At 38.1% G+C, this 15,239-nt stretch overlaps 1 protein-coding gene across 1 annotated transcript; it reads right to left on the bottom strand.

Moving 5' to 3' along the window:
• Nucleotides 1-1,924: 1,924 nt before the first annotated feature.
• Nucleotides 1,925-9,322, bottom strand: LOC126972622 (plexin-B). Its single transcript, XM_050819467.1, has one exon. The coding sequence runs from the start codon at nucleotides 9,160-9,162 to the stop codon at nucleotides 3,478-3,480; it is 5,685 nt and encodes a 1,894-aa protein (XP_050675424.1). The 5' UTR covers nucleotides 9,163-9,322; the 3' UTR covers nucleotides 1,925-3,477.
• Between the last annotated feature and the right edge of the window lie 5,917 nt (nucleotides 9,323-15,239).

Below are 15,239 nucleotides of genomic sequence, written 5' to 3'. Positions count from 1 at the left end.
ACGGCGTTCACGTTGAGTGTGGAGCGGGGTGCCGTGGTGTTACTGACTCGTTTGTCCTTGGTCATGCGCGGTTCTGTGTCCTCCCCACAATACGATGGGCAGTATATACGAGAGGGTAGAAATAAGGATATTTTCATTTCTCATACTCGGAAACCCTGTCGTTTTGATCTGATTATTGGGTGGAAAATACTGCTTCCCTCCATAGAGAGGGAAAAACTCATACAAATTACTTCCCACCTCAGGGCCGGAATGAACTTTAAAAATAGAACTGCTGTCAGCTGTGAAGAGTTTTATGTAAAAAAAAACATGTGACTTTCTAAACAGCCAGTGTGAACTTAGCGCAAATTTCTATGAGCGGAATAAGCCGCAACAATTTCGCTGTGATTCCATATTTAAAATTTAAAAAGTCGACATAAATTGGCGGGATACTGATCTGTAATGTATCTGTAACAGAATTAAAAAAATAGGTAATAATCTTTTATGCTAAGATTTGAATATTAAAAGTGAGTTCAAGCGATTCTGTAATGTTAACACCAGATTCAATTAGAGACGAGGCAAATTGTGTTATTGAAAATCTTTTGCCAGAAATCTCAAAAGAAAGATATATAAACACATACAATGATTTTATAAAATCGTTTTCCGAAAGTGTATTTCTTATATATTTTAATGGACTGTGTAGCAAACTACAGCCTTCTACGCTATGGAGCCGATATTCAATGCTCAAGAGTACACTTAGTGTAAAACACAATGTAAATTTGAAAAAATTCCATAATTTAACATCATTTTTGAAAAGACAGTCTCAAGGTTCTCAGGGTTCAAGAGTAGAAAATCTAAGGTTTTCACCTCTCATGAAGTGGAAATTTTTTTAAATGATGCTCCTGACGAGATATATTTGGCAGTGAAGGTAAGTTTCCCTAAGTATTTTTTCTAAAAATGAACATATTTATTACACAAATTCTAAAAAATTACGTGTTTCACAGGTGGTATTGATACTCGGTATAAACGGCGCTTGCAGAAGCAGTGGCCAATTATTACTAGTAAAACTGACTAAAACAAAAACAAATATTGAGCGCTCGTTTGTAGTAAAAGAAGAGTTTGCACAAATAGTAAAGAAATATCAAAAAATGAGACCTAGTGATGTAAGGACGGACCGTTTTTTTCTCAACTATCAGAAGAGAAAATGCTATGAACAAGTGATCGGTAAAAATAAAATCTCAGGTACGCCAAAGCAGATAGCAACATAGTTCAATTTACCAAACTGTGAGCAGTATCCCGGACATTGTTATAGACGAACGTCTGCAACACTTTTAGCCGATGCTGGGGCAAACACGACAACGTTAAAAAGACATGGAGGCTGGAAATCCAGCACAGTCGCAGAAGGATACATTGAAGATTCAGTCCAAAATAAAACTAAAATTTCAACCAAATTAACTGAAACTATAAAAATACGCCCTAATTCGCCTCAGCCGACAACTTCCAGGGAGTATCCGCCATGGAATGCATCGTCTGATGAAATACCAGTCTCCCACTTTTACAGATATCCAGAACAGCCAAATTTGTCATAATATATCAAAGAGCATTAACATTCCAAACAAAAATGTAACTTTTAATTTCACGAATTGTCCTAATTTGACAATTAATTTTAAATAGGTGTTACTAATATTATTATATATTATGAATAAATAGTTTAGATAAACAACTAGTTTTATTTTCCTCATATTCGAAATGAAAAGTACAGTGTTTAACACGGGTAAAAGAATCATTTCCTACTCGGACTATAGTCTAAATACCTCGGGAAATGATTCTTTCGACCCTCGGTTAACAATCTACTATTTGACGATTTTAGATGTTTCATCCCACACTCGACATTTAAAAATATAACGCAACAATATCAAAAATATTAGTTTGAAAATAAAAATACTGCTTAAATGTTTGATAAATAAGTATATTTCTAAGTCAATAATATAAAATTTTAAGAGACGGGTGAATTTACGCTTAGAATTAACAAATTAAATTTATGTCTATAATTAAATTACATTGTAAATGGAATAATAATGACGTCATAGTTCAATACATAGATATAAATGCAATAATTAGGAACCATACTATAATTAAATACTGAGGCCCAATTCAAAAATGTATAAAATAAAATGCCGTCGATAATAATTACAAGAAATACATTTTATGGTTTAATTTTTTTTTTAATGGAAGAGAAGGACAAACGAGCAAATGAGTCACCTGATGGTAGGTAGGTGATCACCGCAGCCCACACTCTCTTGTAACTCCAGAGGAATACAAGAGCGTTGCCAACTTATAAAGCATCCATTAAACGTATCATTGTTATATTTTACTTAAAAAAAAGATAATAATATTAATTTGTAGGTATAAACTTGTAGACACGATGCTTCCTAAAAGAACATGAGTATCCTAAAGCGGTAAGCTTTCCAGCAACAGTAAAAAATTGTTCACATCAAAATTAAATCAAAGTAAAACAAGTCAGATAATTTATACGTATTGTGGCAACTGTGAAAACGTCTTGTTTGGGCAGTGCACACACACTAAAGTTATAAACGTGGCCTAGACATATAAATTATCTCAGATGTATCTATACTAAACAATTAGAGCCTAGACTCTAGAGGTAGTTTCCTCTGCTATTTATGATGTTAACTACAGTGAATTCATCGAACTGTAAGCGATTTCAAGCGAACTTATAGAAAGCATGGTGTCAACGCCTCTATATTAGTTGATATCAATTTTATAAACAAAAAGTTCTTAGGTAAGTATATCAGTTTGAGTGGAGATCAAAACAAACACTAAATACGAGATAGTAACAGTAGTTACGGTAAACGTTATTTTATTCCAAGTACAACTATCACAACATTTTCTTAATGCTTAAATTCTCTTTACATTTTAAATAATAAGTAATAATGTTACAGCTAATAATACATAGTAATATTATCTTAGCAATCACACACCAAATATTAAGTAATTCAGCATGCCAATATAATATCTGAGTTACCACAACAATATAATATATAAAATCAGTTGCCAGACTGAAAAATTGAGAATTTGATCAAATCATTGTAATTTTCAAATCAAACACATTTAATTAAATTAAAATAACTAATAAAACAATAGACTTATGGCCACTGGGAATTAAAAATGTCTATATTTATATCCTGACATGTGCTCAATATAATTTACGCAGCCATCTTACTCTAAATGGATTCAAAATCAATTTTATGAGTCACCTATATTATCATTGTTTCCATAGATATAATCCAATAAAAAAAATAATCTATTAATATTAAGTAATTATCATTCAGAACTAGACATACAGAACTGGTAATAAACAGTCTTTCTTTACAAATATCTTGTTTTGAGTATTTCACAATAAATTAAAGCTTTCTTACAAATTATGTATAAAAGAAATCACAATAATTATTAACTGCCATTAAATTAAATCTTACCACCTAGTCAGCATATGGATGCAGGATCACCATCCATAGTGCAGGCTATGTTATCTAACTTATGAGCTAAGTGCATTTTATTCTCTAAACCTAACACAATTTGCTCTCTATATTTACTGACATAGATATATAATTCTTTTAACGCAGATAGCGTATCAAATTCGTTCAGTTGATCGACAGAAAGCTGTTGCATCGAAGTACTTAGCTCTTGGTCGGTTACTTGAGGTAATTGAGATACTGCTTGATAAAAATGTATCACCATATCCCTATATGTGGGGAGATCCTTTGCAAATAGAAGCTTATTGGATGGAGAATCTTTACAAAGTCGGTGCTCAGATAAAGAACAGGCATCCATAAACGTTTGGGCTATCACTGATAATGAGGAATCAACAGTCGCGGTTTTGTTTATATCAAATATGAAATCAGGGTTTTTAATGAGATTAACCCAAAATCTCAAAGGTAGACTATTCGACTTCCAAGCGTGCACTACCTCGGGGTTCATAATGCCGTGAGATCTCGCTGCCTCGTCAAAGAGATCGAATAACCACTTCACAGCAGGTGGGAGAACCTCGTTAACAGTCAATATTGTACTGAAAAAGTCGTCGACGAACTTATGTACGGTCCCTTTAGTGGACAACAATCTCGTAAGAAATATTTCGGGAATCGCTTTATGGCTGTGCTCGGATGATTTGTTGATAATATGTTGGTATTCAAGAGGCTTTACTAAGTGGTAATAATGTACATTTTGGTCGGCTATGTCGTTTTTATACACACGTATATGTGAATTAGTGCAATATATACCGGTACAGTTCTTGCATGGAATTTTGTATGGAGTATTAAAGCTATCGTTTTGCCGAGGTATTAAAGACATAATTGCTGATTCTTTAACACCGTAATGGGCCAATGTGTTTAACTTCCGCCAGCCATTTAAAGTTTTAGTCGTAACATCTTCGTCCTGTAGAGTGACATGGCCACCTCTACCGTGCCGCCATTCTAAATCAACTTCATGGACGGAAGGTCGCATACTAAACGGAGTGTTTTTAAATAAAGCATCTAATATTTTAGATTTCACTTGCGATATACTATCACAATCTAAGACTTTGCACTGCAGTTTATCATCAAAATCGTCTTGAATAACATGCAAGGTAACAATCTGATAGTCTATCTGTTCTTTGAGAAGCTTTTCTTCCGACAATGAATATCTTGCATCGTGAGTAATAGCATCTACCACACCTTTCTCTATCTGGTGTTTAATGGCTTTAAACAGGAGGAAGAGAGATGAGCCGGCGTAGTCTTTCAGGTAGTAGTACATGCACAATGCCATCCAATTTGTTAACATTTTTTCCACAACACTTTCTGTTCTCCTCAACATCAGCTGTGGATGTTTATTACAGACTGATTTATCAATCAGACGCAATAGAAGAGATTTGAGTATATCAGTAGCATATTCCATTTTACCCATCAGTATAACCATCAACAAGGAGGCAACATTAACTTTGTCTCTAATGTTAAATGATTTTTGTGCTTCTAATGTGTCTATAAATGACAGCAGAAAAGATTTATTGTTTAACAACTGCTCAAATTGGAACATAGCCGCGTCATAATTGGTCCTCGGTGTATTAATAAATTGACGCTGAAGATTTAGTATTGGGTGGTCGGAAACACCTGGGAAAAATACTTTCATGACGTAATTTACATGATCTAGGGTTGGGATACCAGAATGTTCTAAATCAGCTGCCAAGTCAGACATATCAGTTTGAAGTTCTGCAAATGCTAGCTTACACTCCAATCTAACATTGCTCTCTAGTGTATCCATCTGGATCTGTATTCGTTTATATTCTCTTTCAGCTTTCGTACTCCTTCGTCTATACATAACCAGAACAATCATGAATATAAGAACCAAAAAGAATGTTCCTGCTGCAATTCCAGCTATTGCTTCTGGTGGAAAGTTGTAATTTCTTAATAATTCATAATGTAAATATCCAATAGGAAATCTAAGATTCCTACCAATCTTTACAACCACCAAAGGTAAGCTTATGTCACTAATTTGGAGGCCATTTTCATCTGTGTTATCAGGCTGTAACTCTGGTGGAGTACAGAGTAGTTGCTGCATTGTAAGACTTGTGACATTGCAAGCTTGAGTGCCAATTGTCACAATAACGTCAGTTTCATCACTTGCTCTTATTAAGTTTTCCCCTTCTATTACTAAAGGATCACCTTTATAAGACTTTATTCGATTTGGAAATTGATAAACATGAGGATCTTCTACAAAAACCATATGGGTCCTTGGAGGATTAAAATACTTCTCCAGATCATGCATAGTTTCTACATTGTCCATAACGAATCCAACTTTCAAGGCTATTTGTGGAGTACTTGTTTGAGACTTGGTAGCTTGTAGTATATCAAAATACTTTTTATTAATTGCAGGACTGGGACACTCCATCTGATTAGAGTTTAAAACAACACATGGAGTAGAATTAACAGGAACTTCTTCATTTGCATAGTACAGTTTCATCAGTGGTTTTTGTATTGTGTGTAAATAAGTTCCATGAACTGTTATCATGCGGCCTCCAGAAACAAAACTTTTTAATGGTTTTATTTCCATAATAGTAGGATCTGCTGTATAATTAAATAAATCTCCATAAAGTGTTCTATTTGCATTGTCAATTCTTACTGTCACAGAGTGAATGATTTGAGGAGTACTAGCTTTGGGGGTAATACAAATTAATCTACTGTTTGAAGTCTGGGTTTTGTTTACAGCACATGGAAGTTCATCAAGGAAGGCAGAAACTGAAGAACCAATATTTAAATGCTGTCCTCCTATTGCTAGCTGTGTTCCACCAGAAACTGGGCCTAGATTGGGATACACACCTTGAAGTATAATATTCTTATAACTGAAGAGAACTGATGATTCTGTATACCCAGCATCATTTTCTACAATAACAGGTAAAATACCAGAACCATTTGAAGGCCCAGTCCGACATGTTATACTAACAGACACTTCAAAATCGACTATTTGACACAGAACTTCTCCAATACGAACTTTTCCAGTAACTTCTTCAACTCTTAAGCCAAGGTTACTTCCCTCTATTGTTAATATAGTGCCTCCTTCAATTGGGCCACTAAGTGGTTTAATCATATCAATTCTAGGCTTAGGACATTCAGTGACAGGATTTTCCAGACAAGATTCACTATACGAGCAAGAATTGCCACACCAAGTGCACTGATAGACAGAGTTTCTAGTTATGCAAAGTGAACAATCAGCATGATCTCTATGGGAGCCTAATATCTCACATTTATACAAGGTAATATTAATTGTATCAATGTAGTGTTTGTGATTCCAAAAAACTTTAACACTTACATTATATTCCCCAACATCTTCTTCATAAGAATACATTGTTTTATCACAAACAATGAAGTGATTTGACTCAACTCTTGCCGGTAGAATCATATTTGCCAATTCAATACTAACAATACATTGGAATCCTGTGTGACCGGGTTGCAAATGAGGAAGATTCTCAACTTCAAGTTCCAATTCCTTTGGAACATTATTCGGTAATAATATGGGCTTCTTATATTGTCTTATTCTGGGACAGTGTCCAATACCATGATTTAATAGCTTTGTTGGATTATTTTCCCCAGATATTATATTTCTCTGACAGACTGATACATCATGTGTGCATTTATTGTCATAAATACACCAATTACATGCCCATTCACTCATAATACAGGTTTGACATGTTGTATGTTTTGAACAGTCATAGAAAGCAAAATTTCTTGAAACAAAATCCTTATTTGTTTCTGATGAATGTACTGATAATGGCACATATACATGATCTTGGGTCTGTGGTATTTTGGGTCTATTTTTAATATCTGGTGTAGGGCAGGCTAGACCATTGGATGTTACAGCAGCATCAATGGGAGGTAGATTTCCAAATACACATTTGTACTTAGCCCCAAAAGGTAGTTCAGGTAATGTTCTAATAATTAATTGAACATTTGTGACTTCATTTAAAGAGATTCTATCAGGTAAAATTTGCTCAAAATCAATACATTGTTGACCAGTGTATTGAGATAGCCACCTAGGTGCACTTTGAGTACCTTTTTGACACATATTTTGAATAGTACACCTTTTTTCTAATGAACACCAGCCACAATGAGGATCATTTGATTCTAAACATGAAGAACAATTACCAAGCTCTGCACATTTTTCTGTTGGTATTTGAATTATTGTGTTTTTAGCTAGAACATATAAGGATTTTTGGTATGGAGAGAGGGTGGAATCGGCCAATATTTTCTGACCATGTAAAAGAGAATTACTATAATATTCAATAGATCTTTCCATGTCAATCAAAATGTTTTTGAGAGTGCCATCATTAGTGCCAACAAATGCTACTGTATGCAGACCAGTAACAGACACAGTAACTGATGTCACCAGTGTATTATTCAATGATATTGCTGACATTGTCTTGATAGGATACAGTCCACTAATCTTAAGACCTACCTCACAGAAATTAAGAATATTCCCCACTGATCCAACACTAGGACACTTACCATCTGATATCATACCTGATATGTAGCCCATATTTCGAGCTTTAGTACTACCATTAAAACACATATGAACATTTTCATTAAACTTAATGTCTATTTCCTGCAATGAGTATACACAAATTGCTGATTTTGATAATGGTTCATTAGTGATGCCTTTGGATGGGCTAAATGCAGCAATAAGAACTGGATCACCTGGTTCTACACCAAGTTGAGATGCAAGATTCACACCAGCTTTTGCAATTTTAGCATCTTGTACAAGGTTGTAATTGACAATATCACTCTTACCATTAGCCGATTCTTCTCTCACATGGCACTCCAGAGTCACTTCAGTGTAGCTGTTATAGTTGTCATCATTAACACAAGTCCTTGCTAGTCTTGTAACATAGCCTAGTTCTTCATTTCCAGCCAGATGGGAATGTTTTTGAATTATAACAAAATATGCATAGTCACTAGCATTAAATCCATAAACATACTGTACCAAAAAATTATCCCTGTATTTAACATCTATTTGTATAAAACTTTGTTTTGAAAATGTGAATTGTGCTAAGTGAAGTGACATCAAATCGCGGCTTGATATTGCAGGTACATCATGTCTGTATTCGCCATTATTTGTAAATGTTGTTCCCACATATAGGACATTAGATCTGTCCCATGAGCTATATCTCTCGGGGCCAATGAATGCATAAGTAGATGCATCAGCATCATTTGCAGCAACACTTTCCGGAAAAAATTCTGGTTCCGCTGATAAATCACCCAATTTATACTTGTAACACGACCCTTGCGCGATAGACCCGCAAGCAATAACTATTCTTGACTCTTGATCTATCACTAAAATTTTGTTTACATTGTCTGTCCACGTTGTTTGTATGTCTGGCGACGAGCAACCGCTAGCATGGCACATAGGATTATCGAGCTTAGGTCCCGTCCGTATAACATGCAGTGGTTTCAAATCGGGACTCAGTTGATGCAGCCAGTTTACAGAACTAGCGTAAACTTGACCACTGACTCGATCTACAACTAGATGATTAAACTGGAATGTTTCATTTGAGTGCATTGGGTATTGTGATATGAAGTCAAACCCATACACCATTGTGTACGGAAGCCACAGTGAGATCACAAATATTTTCACAGTTGCGGCCATGATCACATCTTAAAATTACTTGTTGGATTTACTTTTACTTTATCACAAACACTTTCATTTCATATATAATTTTCAACCCATTTTGTTATTAAAATAAAAATATTACAATTTACTAAAGCACAAATCGAACATAGTAGGTACATACCTAAAGCAACATAAATCAAACTCAAAGCCGCTGTCAAGTCTGTTGTCATTTGTCAGTTGTCATACAACACCAAAGAATAAATTTACTCAACGACAAACTGCACAACAAGTGCATACTCGTAGACTGAGAACAATAGCCAACTGGCTGCCGTGCCGCTTGTGAGATAGAACTTTGAATATTAAGGCTACAGAAGTAGTGTCGGTAACTTCATTACAAATAGAAAGGACAAGCGATATACAACTACGGCTGAGATAGAACGGGACAAAGCTATTGATCTTGAATCTCTATCGCGTAACCCAGTTATTTGTTTGGCCAAAAGTCATATTTTGGGACAATTAGACAAAGATCTGTCATGATGACATGACAGATCAGGTTGGCGAATAGTATTTTTGTGAATTTATTGTTTTGAAACATATTTGGTGTGTTAAACGTATTTCTATATCCCCTCGCTTCCACGCGTAAGTATTACTATTCACCTTGTAGCTGACAGACCCTACGAACGACTTGACGTCCCAGCCTATCAAAATGTCAAGGACAGTGCGACTCATCAAGTTGCCGGTGCGTTTCACTTGAAGGGGACTCCTCTAGCTGTACCTACAACCAATAATATCAATTAATACATATGTCTAATATCTAACTTGTAACGTAGCATTATAGATCGTAGAAATAGTAATCGTGCATAATAACTGTAATAAGCGTATGCCGAAAGATTCGTTCTGACAAGAACATTTTATTTTATATAACGTAATATTAGCTCTGATAAGAACCAATTCATAATGCTGTACATCAACTCATAGAATCATACAGATCACCAGTAATAATCTCATCAATGTACGAGCATCGTCACGTTCTCTCGACGATCGCAGATCGATCGATATACTCACGTGATCAGTCATATGCTCCGCGTTACACAACCGCACAGCAAGGCCGAGCGGACTCGACTGACGAGTGAAGCGTCGGGACTCGGGGGTCGATCGCTATTCATGCAATTTTAATCAATGAGCAACAGCGTAGGTGCTGAATGCTCATTGACATCGTATGATCGAGTTTCGACGCGAGTTTACACAAACTGCGATAGCATTAGTTTTAGAGCGAGATAGACACATAATATTATTCTCAATTCTTATTGAATGAAACGTTTTACTATTGGTTAAAATGTAAGCTTTAGTATTGGTGTGTATTTTCTGAACTTGTAAATATTTTTTAAGTCTCGGCAATTTTGAGGGTAGGGACCTGTCCACTCTCTGGCTCCGCGTAGATTTAGAGGACCGCGTCCGCATCTATGCGTGTGTCTACAGGTCCCATAGTGGTAACGCAGAAACCGATCATCTCATGGGCTGCGTTCAAGCGGCAATTGACGACGTACTTGCACAGATCCCCTCCGCTGAAATCGTAGACTTGGGTGATTACAGGGGGCACAATGCCGAATGGCTTGGATCACGTACTACAGACTACACAGGGCGATCTGTGCATAATTTTGCATTGGCGTATGGTCTGTCCCAATTGGTTGAGTCGCCAACGCGGCTCCCGGATGTGGATAGCCACATGCCGTCCTTATTGGATCTTCTGCTGACTACACATCCCGATGGTTACCAGGTATCGCCAACGTCGCAGACCACCAGCGACCCGCCGCGTTTGGCACTACAAGTCAGCAGATTGGGATAGGATGCGTTCCTTTTTTGCATCCTACCGTTGGGGCAGGGTTTGTTTCCCTTCGGATGATCCTAGTGCCTGCGCCGTTGCAGTAGCCGATGTGATACTACAGGGTATGGATATTTTTATACCAAACTCTGTAGTACCCATCGGTGGCAGATCACAGCCCTGGTTCGATGCGTCTGTTAAAGCAGCATCTGACTGCAAAAAACAGGCGTATCCAACTTGGGTTGCGGCGCTGGGCACAAAGGATCCGAACTGCACAGTTCTTAAGAGGAAATACAACCGTGCCTCCAGATTTTTTAAGCGGCAAATCGCCCGTGCAAAGTCAAAACACGTCGTCAAAATCGGCGAGCAGCTTTCCAGCTACCCGACCGGAACACGCAAGTTTTGGTCGTTGTCGAAAGCTGCTCTTGGTAACTTCAGCCAGCTGTCTATGCTGCCGTTGCACATGAGGAATGACACCCTGGCCCATACGGCAAAAGAGAAAGCCGATCTCTTGTGCACTCTTTTCGCCTCCAACTCGACTCTTGACGACAACGGAAAAATACCGCCGACCATCCCGCGGTGTCAGAGCTCTATGCCTGAAGTACAGTTCAGACAGAAAACTGTTAGGCGAGCTCTGTTTTCGTTGGACGTCAGGAAGTCTAGCGGGCCGGATGGCATTTCTCCAATCGTGCTTAGAACGTGTGCCCCTGAGTTGACGCCGGTGCTAACGCGTTTATTCCGGCACTCTTATTCTAAAGGCGTAGTCCCTGACTCATGGAAGTCAGCCCTTGTCCATCCGAACCAAAAAAAAGGAGACAGTTCGGATCCGGCAAACGACAGGCCTATTGCTATTACCTCCCTGCTCTCCAAAATCATGGAGAGCATAATTAGCCGTCAGCTCTTGGTATATCTAGAGGGTCACCAGTTGATCAACGACCGACAATACGGGTTTCGCCATGGTCGGTCGGCAGGTGATCTTCTGGTATACCTAACACATAGATGGGCAGCGGCTATTGAAAGCAAGGGAGAAGGCCTGGCAGTTAGCCTGGATATAGCGAAGGCCTTTGATCGTGTTTGGCATAAGGCGCTCCTCTCTAAACTTTCATCATTTGGGCTTCCCGAGAGCACTGGTGATGCCGTATACACTGGCCCTGCAGGTCTCTCTCGGGAAATCGTCGACCAGTGCCGGGAGAAACTTGTGTCTTCTATCGAGTCCTCTCTTGAGAAGGTCGCGGAATGGGGAAACGCACCGGCAGCTTGATGTGTCGGCCTATCCTTGACATTTTGATAGGCTGGGACGTCAAGTTGTTCGTAGGGTCCGGTAACGTGGTATTTTGGTTATTGGTGGTATGTTTGTTAGGTATGGTATCGGTAAGGTTTTGGGTAACTTGTACAGGTAAAGGTAATGAATATAATGTATTGTTTTCTTCAGTTTCATTTAATAAATATGCAGGTTTTAAACGGTCGATCGATATGTTTGTTTGTCGACCTGGTAACTGAATGGTATAAACTTTACCGCTTCGTTTGATAACACGGTACGGTCCTTCATATGGTGTTTGTAATGGTGGTTTTACTGAATCTATTCTAATAAACACATGACTGCATGTATGTAAGTCTTGATGAACAAATATGTGTTTGTTATAACGATGTGAAGTAGGTGAGTGTGGTTTATTAGCTGCGATATGGGTACGTAATTTATCAACGTAGGTATGATCCAGTGAGGTAGATGATGTTTGTGTGTTTATGTCGAAGAAATCACTTGGTAGACGAAGGTTATAGCCGTATGTTAGTTCGGCGGCGCTAACGCCTGTGTCCGATCGTAGAACTGCGCGCAGGCCTAATAATACGGTTGGTAGTTCATTGACCCATGCACAGGTGTTCGTTAACCTTGAACGAAGGGCTGTCTTCAAGCAACGATGAAAGCGTTCTACCTTTCCGTTACTCTTTGGGTTATAGCTAGTACTTCGTATCCGTTTAACTCCCATAGTTTTCATGAGGTTGGTAAACAGAGAGCTTTCGAATTGTCGACCTTGATCGCTTGTTAGTGTCGCTGGGCATCCAAATCTTGAGATCCAGTGATTGTATATGATATATGCAATTGTCTCGGCTGTTATGTTGTCGCTAGGTATTGCCGCAGGCCAACCAGTATGTCTGTCGATCATTGTTATCAGATAACGATGTCCTTGAGCAGAGGTAGGTAGAGGTCCAACAATATCTATGTGTATATGCTGAAAACGATCGCTTGCGTCAAAACATTGAATTTTGCTGACTGTGTGGCGTTGTATTTTACTTTTCTGACAATTTATACAAGTTTTACTCCACTTCCCGATGTCGATATTCATTGATGGCCAAAAGAATTTTTGAGATATTAATTTACGTGATGTTTGTATTCCTGGGTGAGTAATATTATGAACACTATTAAAAATTTGTTTGCGGAATTCTGTAGGTATGTAAGGACGTATATGACTTGTTGATGTTTCGCAATATAATTCTAGGTTCGTGTTAGGTACATTTATTTTCTTGAAGGTTAAGTTTGGTTGTTGAATGAGTTGTGTTATGCTGCTGTCTCTCTCTTGTGCGATTGATAATTCGCTGTAGTCGATCGTAGGTGACACTGTTATTGTTTCTATTCGACTTAATGCGTCGGCAATAATATTGTTTTTTCCTTATACTGATCTGTCGAATATCGGTTGTGAATTCACTGATGAATAATAATTGGCGCGTTCGGCGTGGCGTTTCGTTTGCAGTATGTGTTTTATTCATAGCGAATGTGAGGGGTTTGTGGTCTGTGAATATAATTAATTCACGTCCTTCAAACATCTTACGGAAATGTTTCACTGACTTATAGACGGTTGAGAGTTCTCTGTCATACGCTGAGTATTTCTTCTCCGCCTCTGAGAATTTCTTTGAGAAGTAACCAAGTGGTTGCCAATTATTTTCGATGTATTGTTGTAGGACTGCACCTACTGCATTGTCAGACGCATCGCAGAATATTGCGATAGGGGCATCATGTGATGGGTGAGCGAGTAAGGTAGCTTTGGATATACTATTCTTGCTCTCTTCGAATGATTGTGATGCTTCGTCGGTCCATTTAATTATTGTTTTATCACGTTTCTTGACATGGTGTAGGTAAGCGTTTAGCGGAGCTTGTATTGATGCGGCATTCGGTATGTGGTCACGATAGAAATTTAACATGCCTAGAAATCGTCTTAAACCTTCTATAGTTTTCGGTTTTGAATATTCTGTAATGGCTTTAATCTTCTCTTCTGGTGGCTGTATACCGTTTTTTGATACGATGTATCCAAGAAATTTGACTTCCGTTTTGCCAAAGTTACACTTTGCGGGGTTGATAGTGATACCGTTTTCTTCCAATCTTCTAAGAACTGTTCTTAGTTGATCGCGATGCTCAGTCTCGTTTGCTGAGGCTATGAGCAAATCGTCGATGAATGGGAAAACGTAGTCTAATCCACGGAGCACTTCGTGAATAAATCGCTGAAATGTTTGTCCCGCATTCTTCAGACCAGGACACATGCGAGAAAATTCGAATAAACCCATTGGTGTGATGATAGCTGTTTTCTCTATGTCCTGTTCCCTGGTCTTCAATTGTTGGTAAGCGCGGTTGAGGTCGATTGTGGAGAATATTGTTTTGCCAGAGAGATGATGGGTGAAGTCCTTGACTCTCGGCACTGGATAACGATCGGGTTTGGTTATGCTGTTCAATCGTCTATAATCACCGCATACCCGTATATCTCCATTCTTCTTAGGTACTATATGGAGTGGTGAAGACCATGGACTTTTACTCGGTCTGCAGAGTCCTTGTTGCATCATGTTTTCGAATTCTTTCTTCACTATTTCATAACGATGAGGTGGAATGGGACGAGCACGGCAATGTAGTGGAGGTCCTTGTGTTTCAATATAATGTTCCACGTTAATTTTTGGCGATAATTGCATCGATGTTAATCTCGTGGGAATTCGGCGAGTATCGCGTGGTACGGGGCCTGTATATCGATACTTCGTATTGTGGGTGAGGTCGTTGACATTATTGGCGCGTTGATTTTTAAATTTGTGACGGCATCAATTAATCTTCGATTTTTTAAGTCTACGATAAGTTGATGGTGGTTGAGAAAATCGGCACCTAATATTGGTTTCGTGACGTCAGCTACAATAAACTTCCACTTGTATGGTCGACGAAGGTTGAGATCGAGTTCTAATGTTTTCTCACCATAAGTTGAAACTGTTGTGTTGTTTGCAGCGTACAATTTAAATGGTAGAGGCGTTGCTTTCTGGCCTT

The sequence above is a fragment of the Leptidea sinapis genome, chromosome 27 (assembly GCF_905404315.1).
Source record: "Leptidea sinapis chromosome 27, ilLepSina1.1, whole genome shotgun sequence".
Taxonomy (NCBI): domain Eukaryota; kingdom Metazoa; phylum Arthropoda; class Insecta; order Lepidoptera; family Pieridae; genus Leptidea; species Leptidea sinapis.
This window is presented reverse-complemented; position numbering and strand designations above follow the sequence as displayed.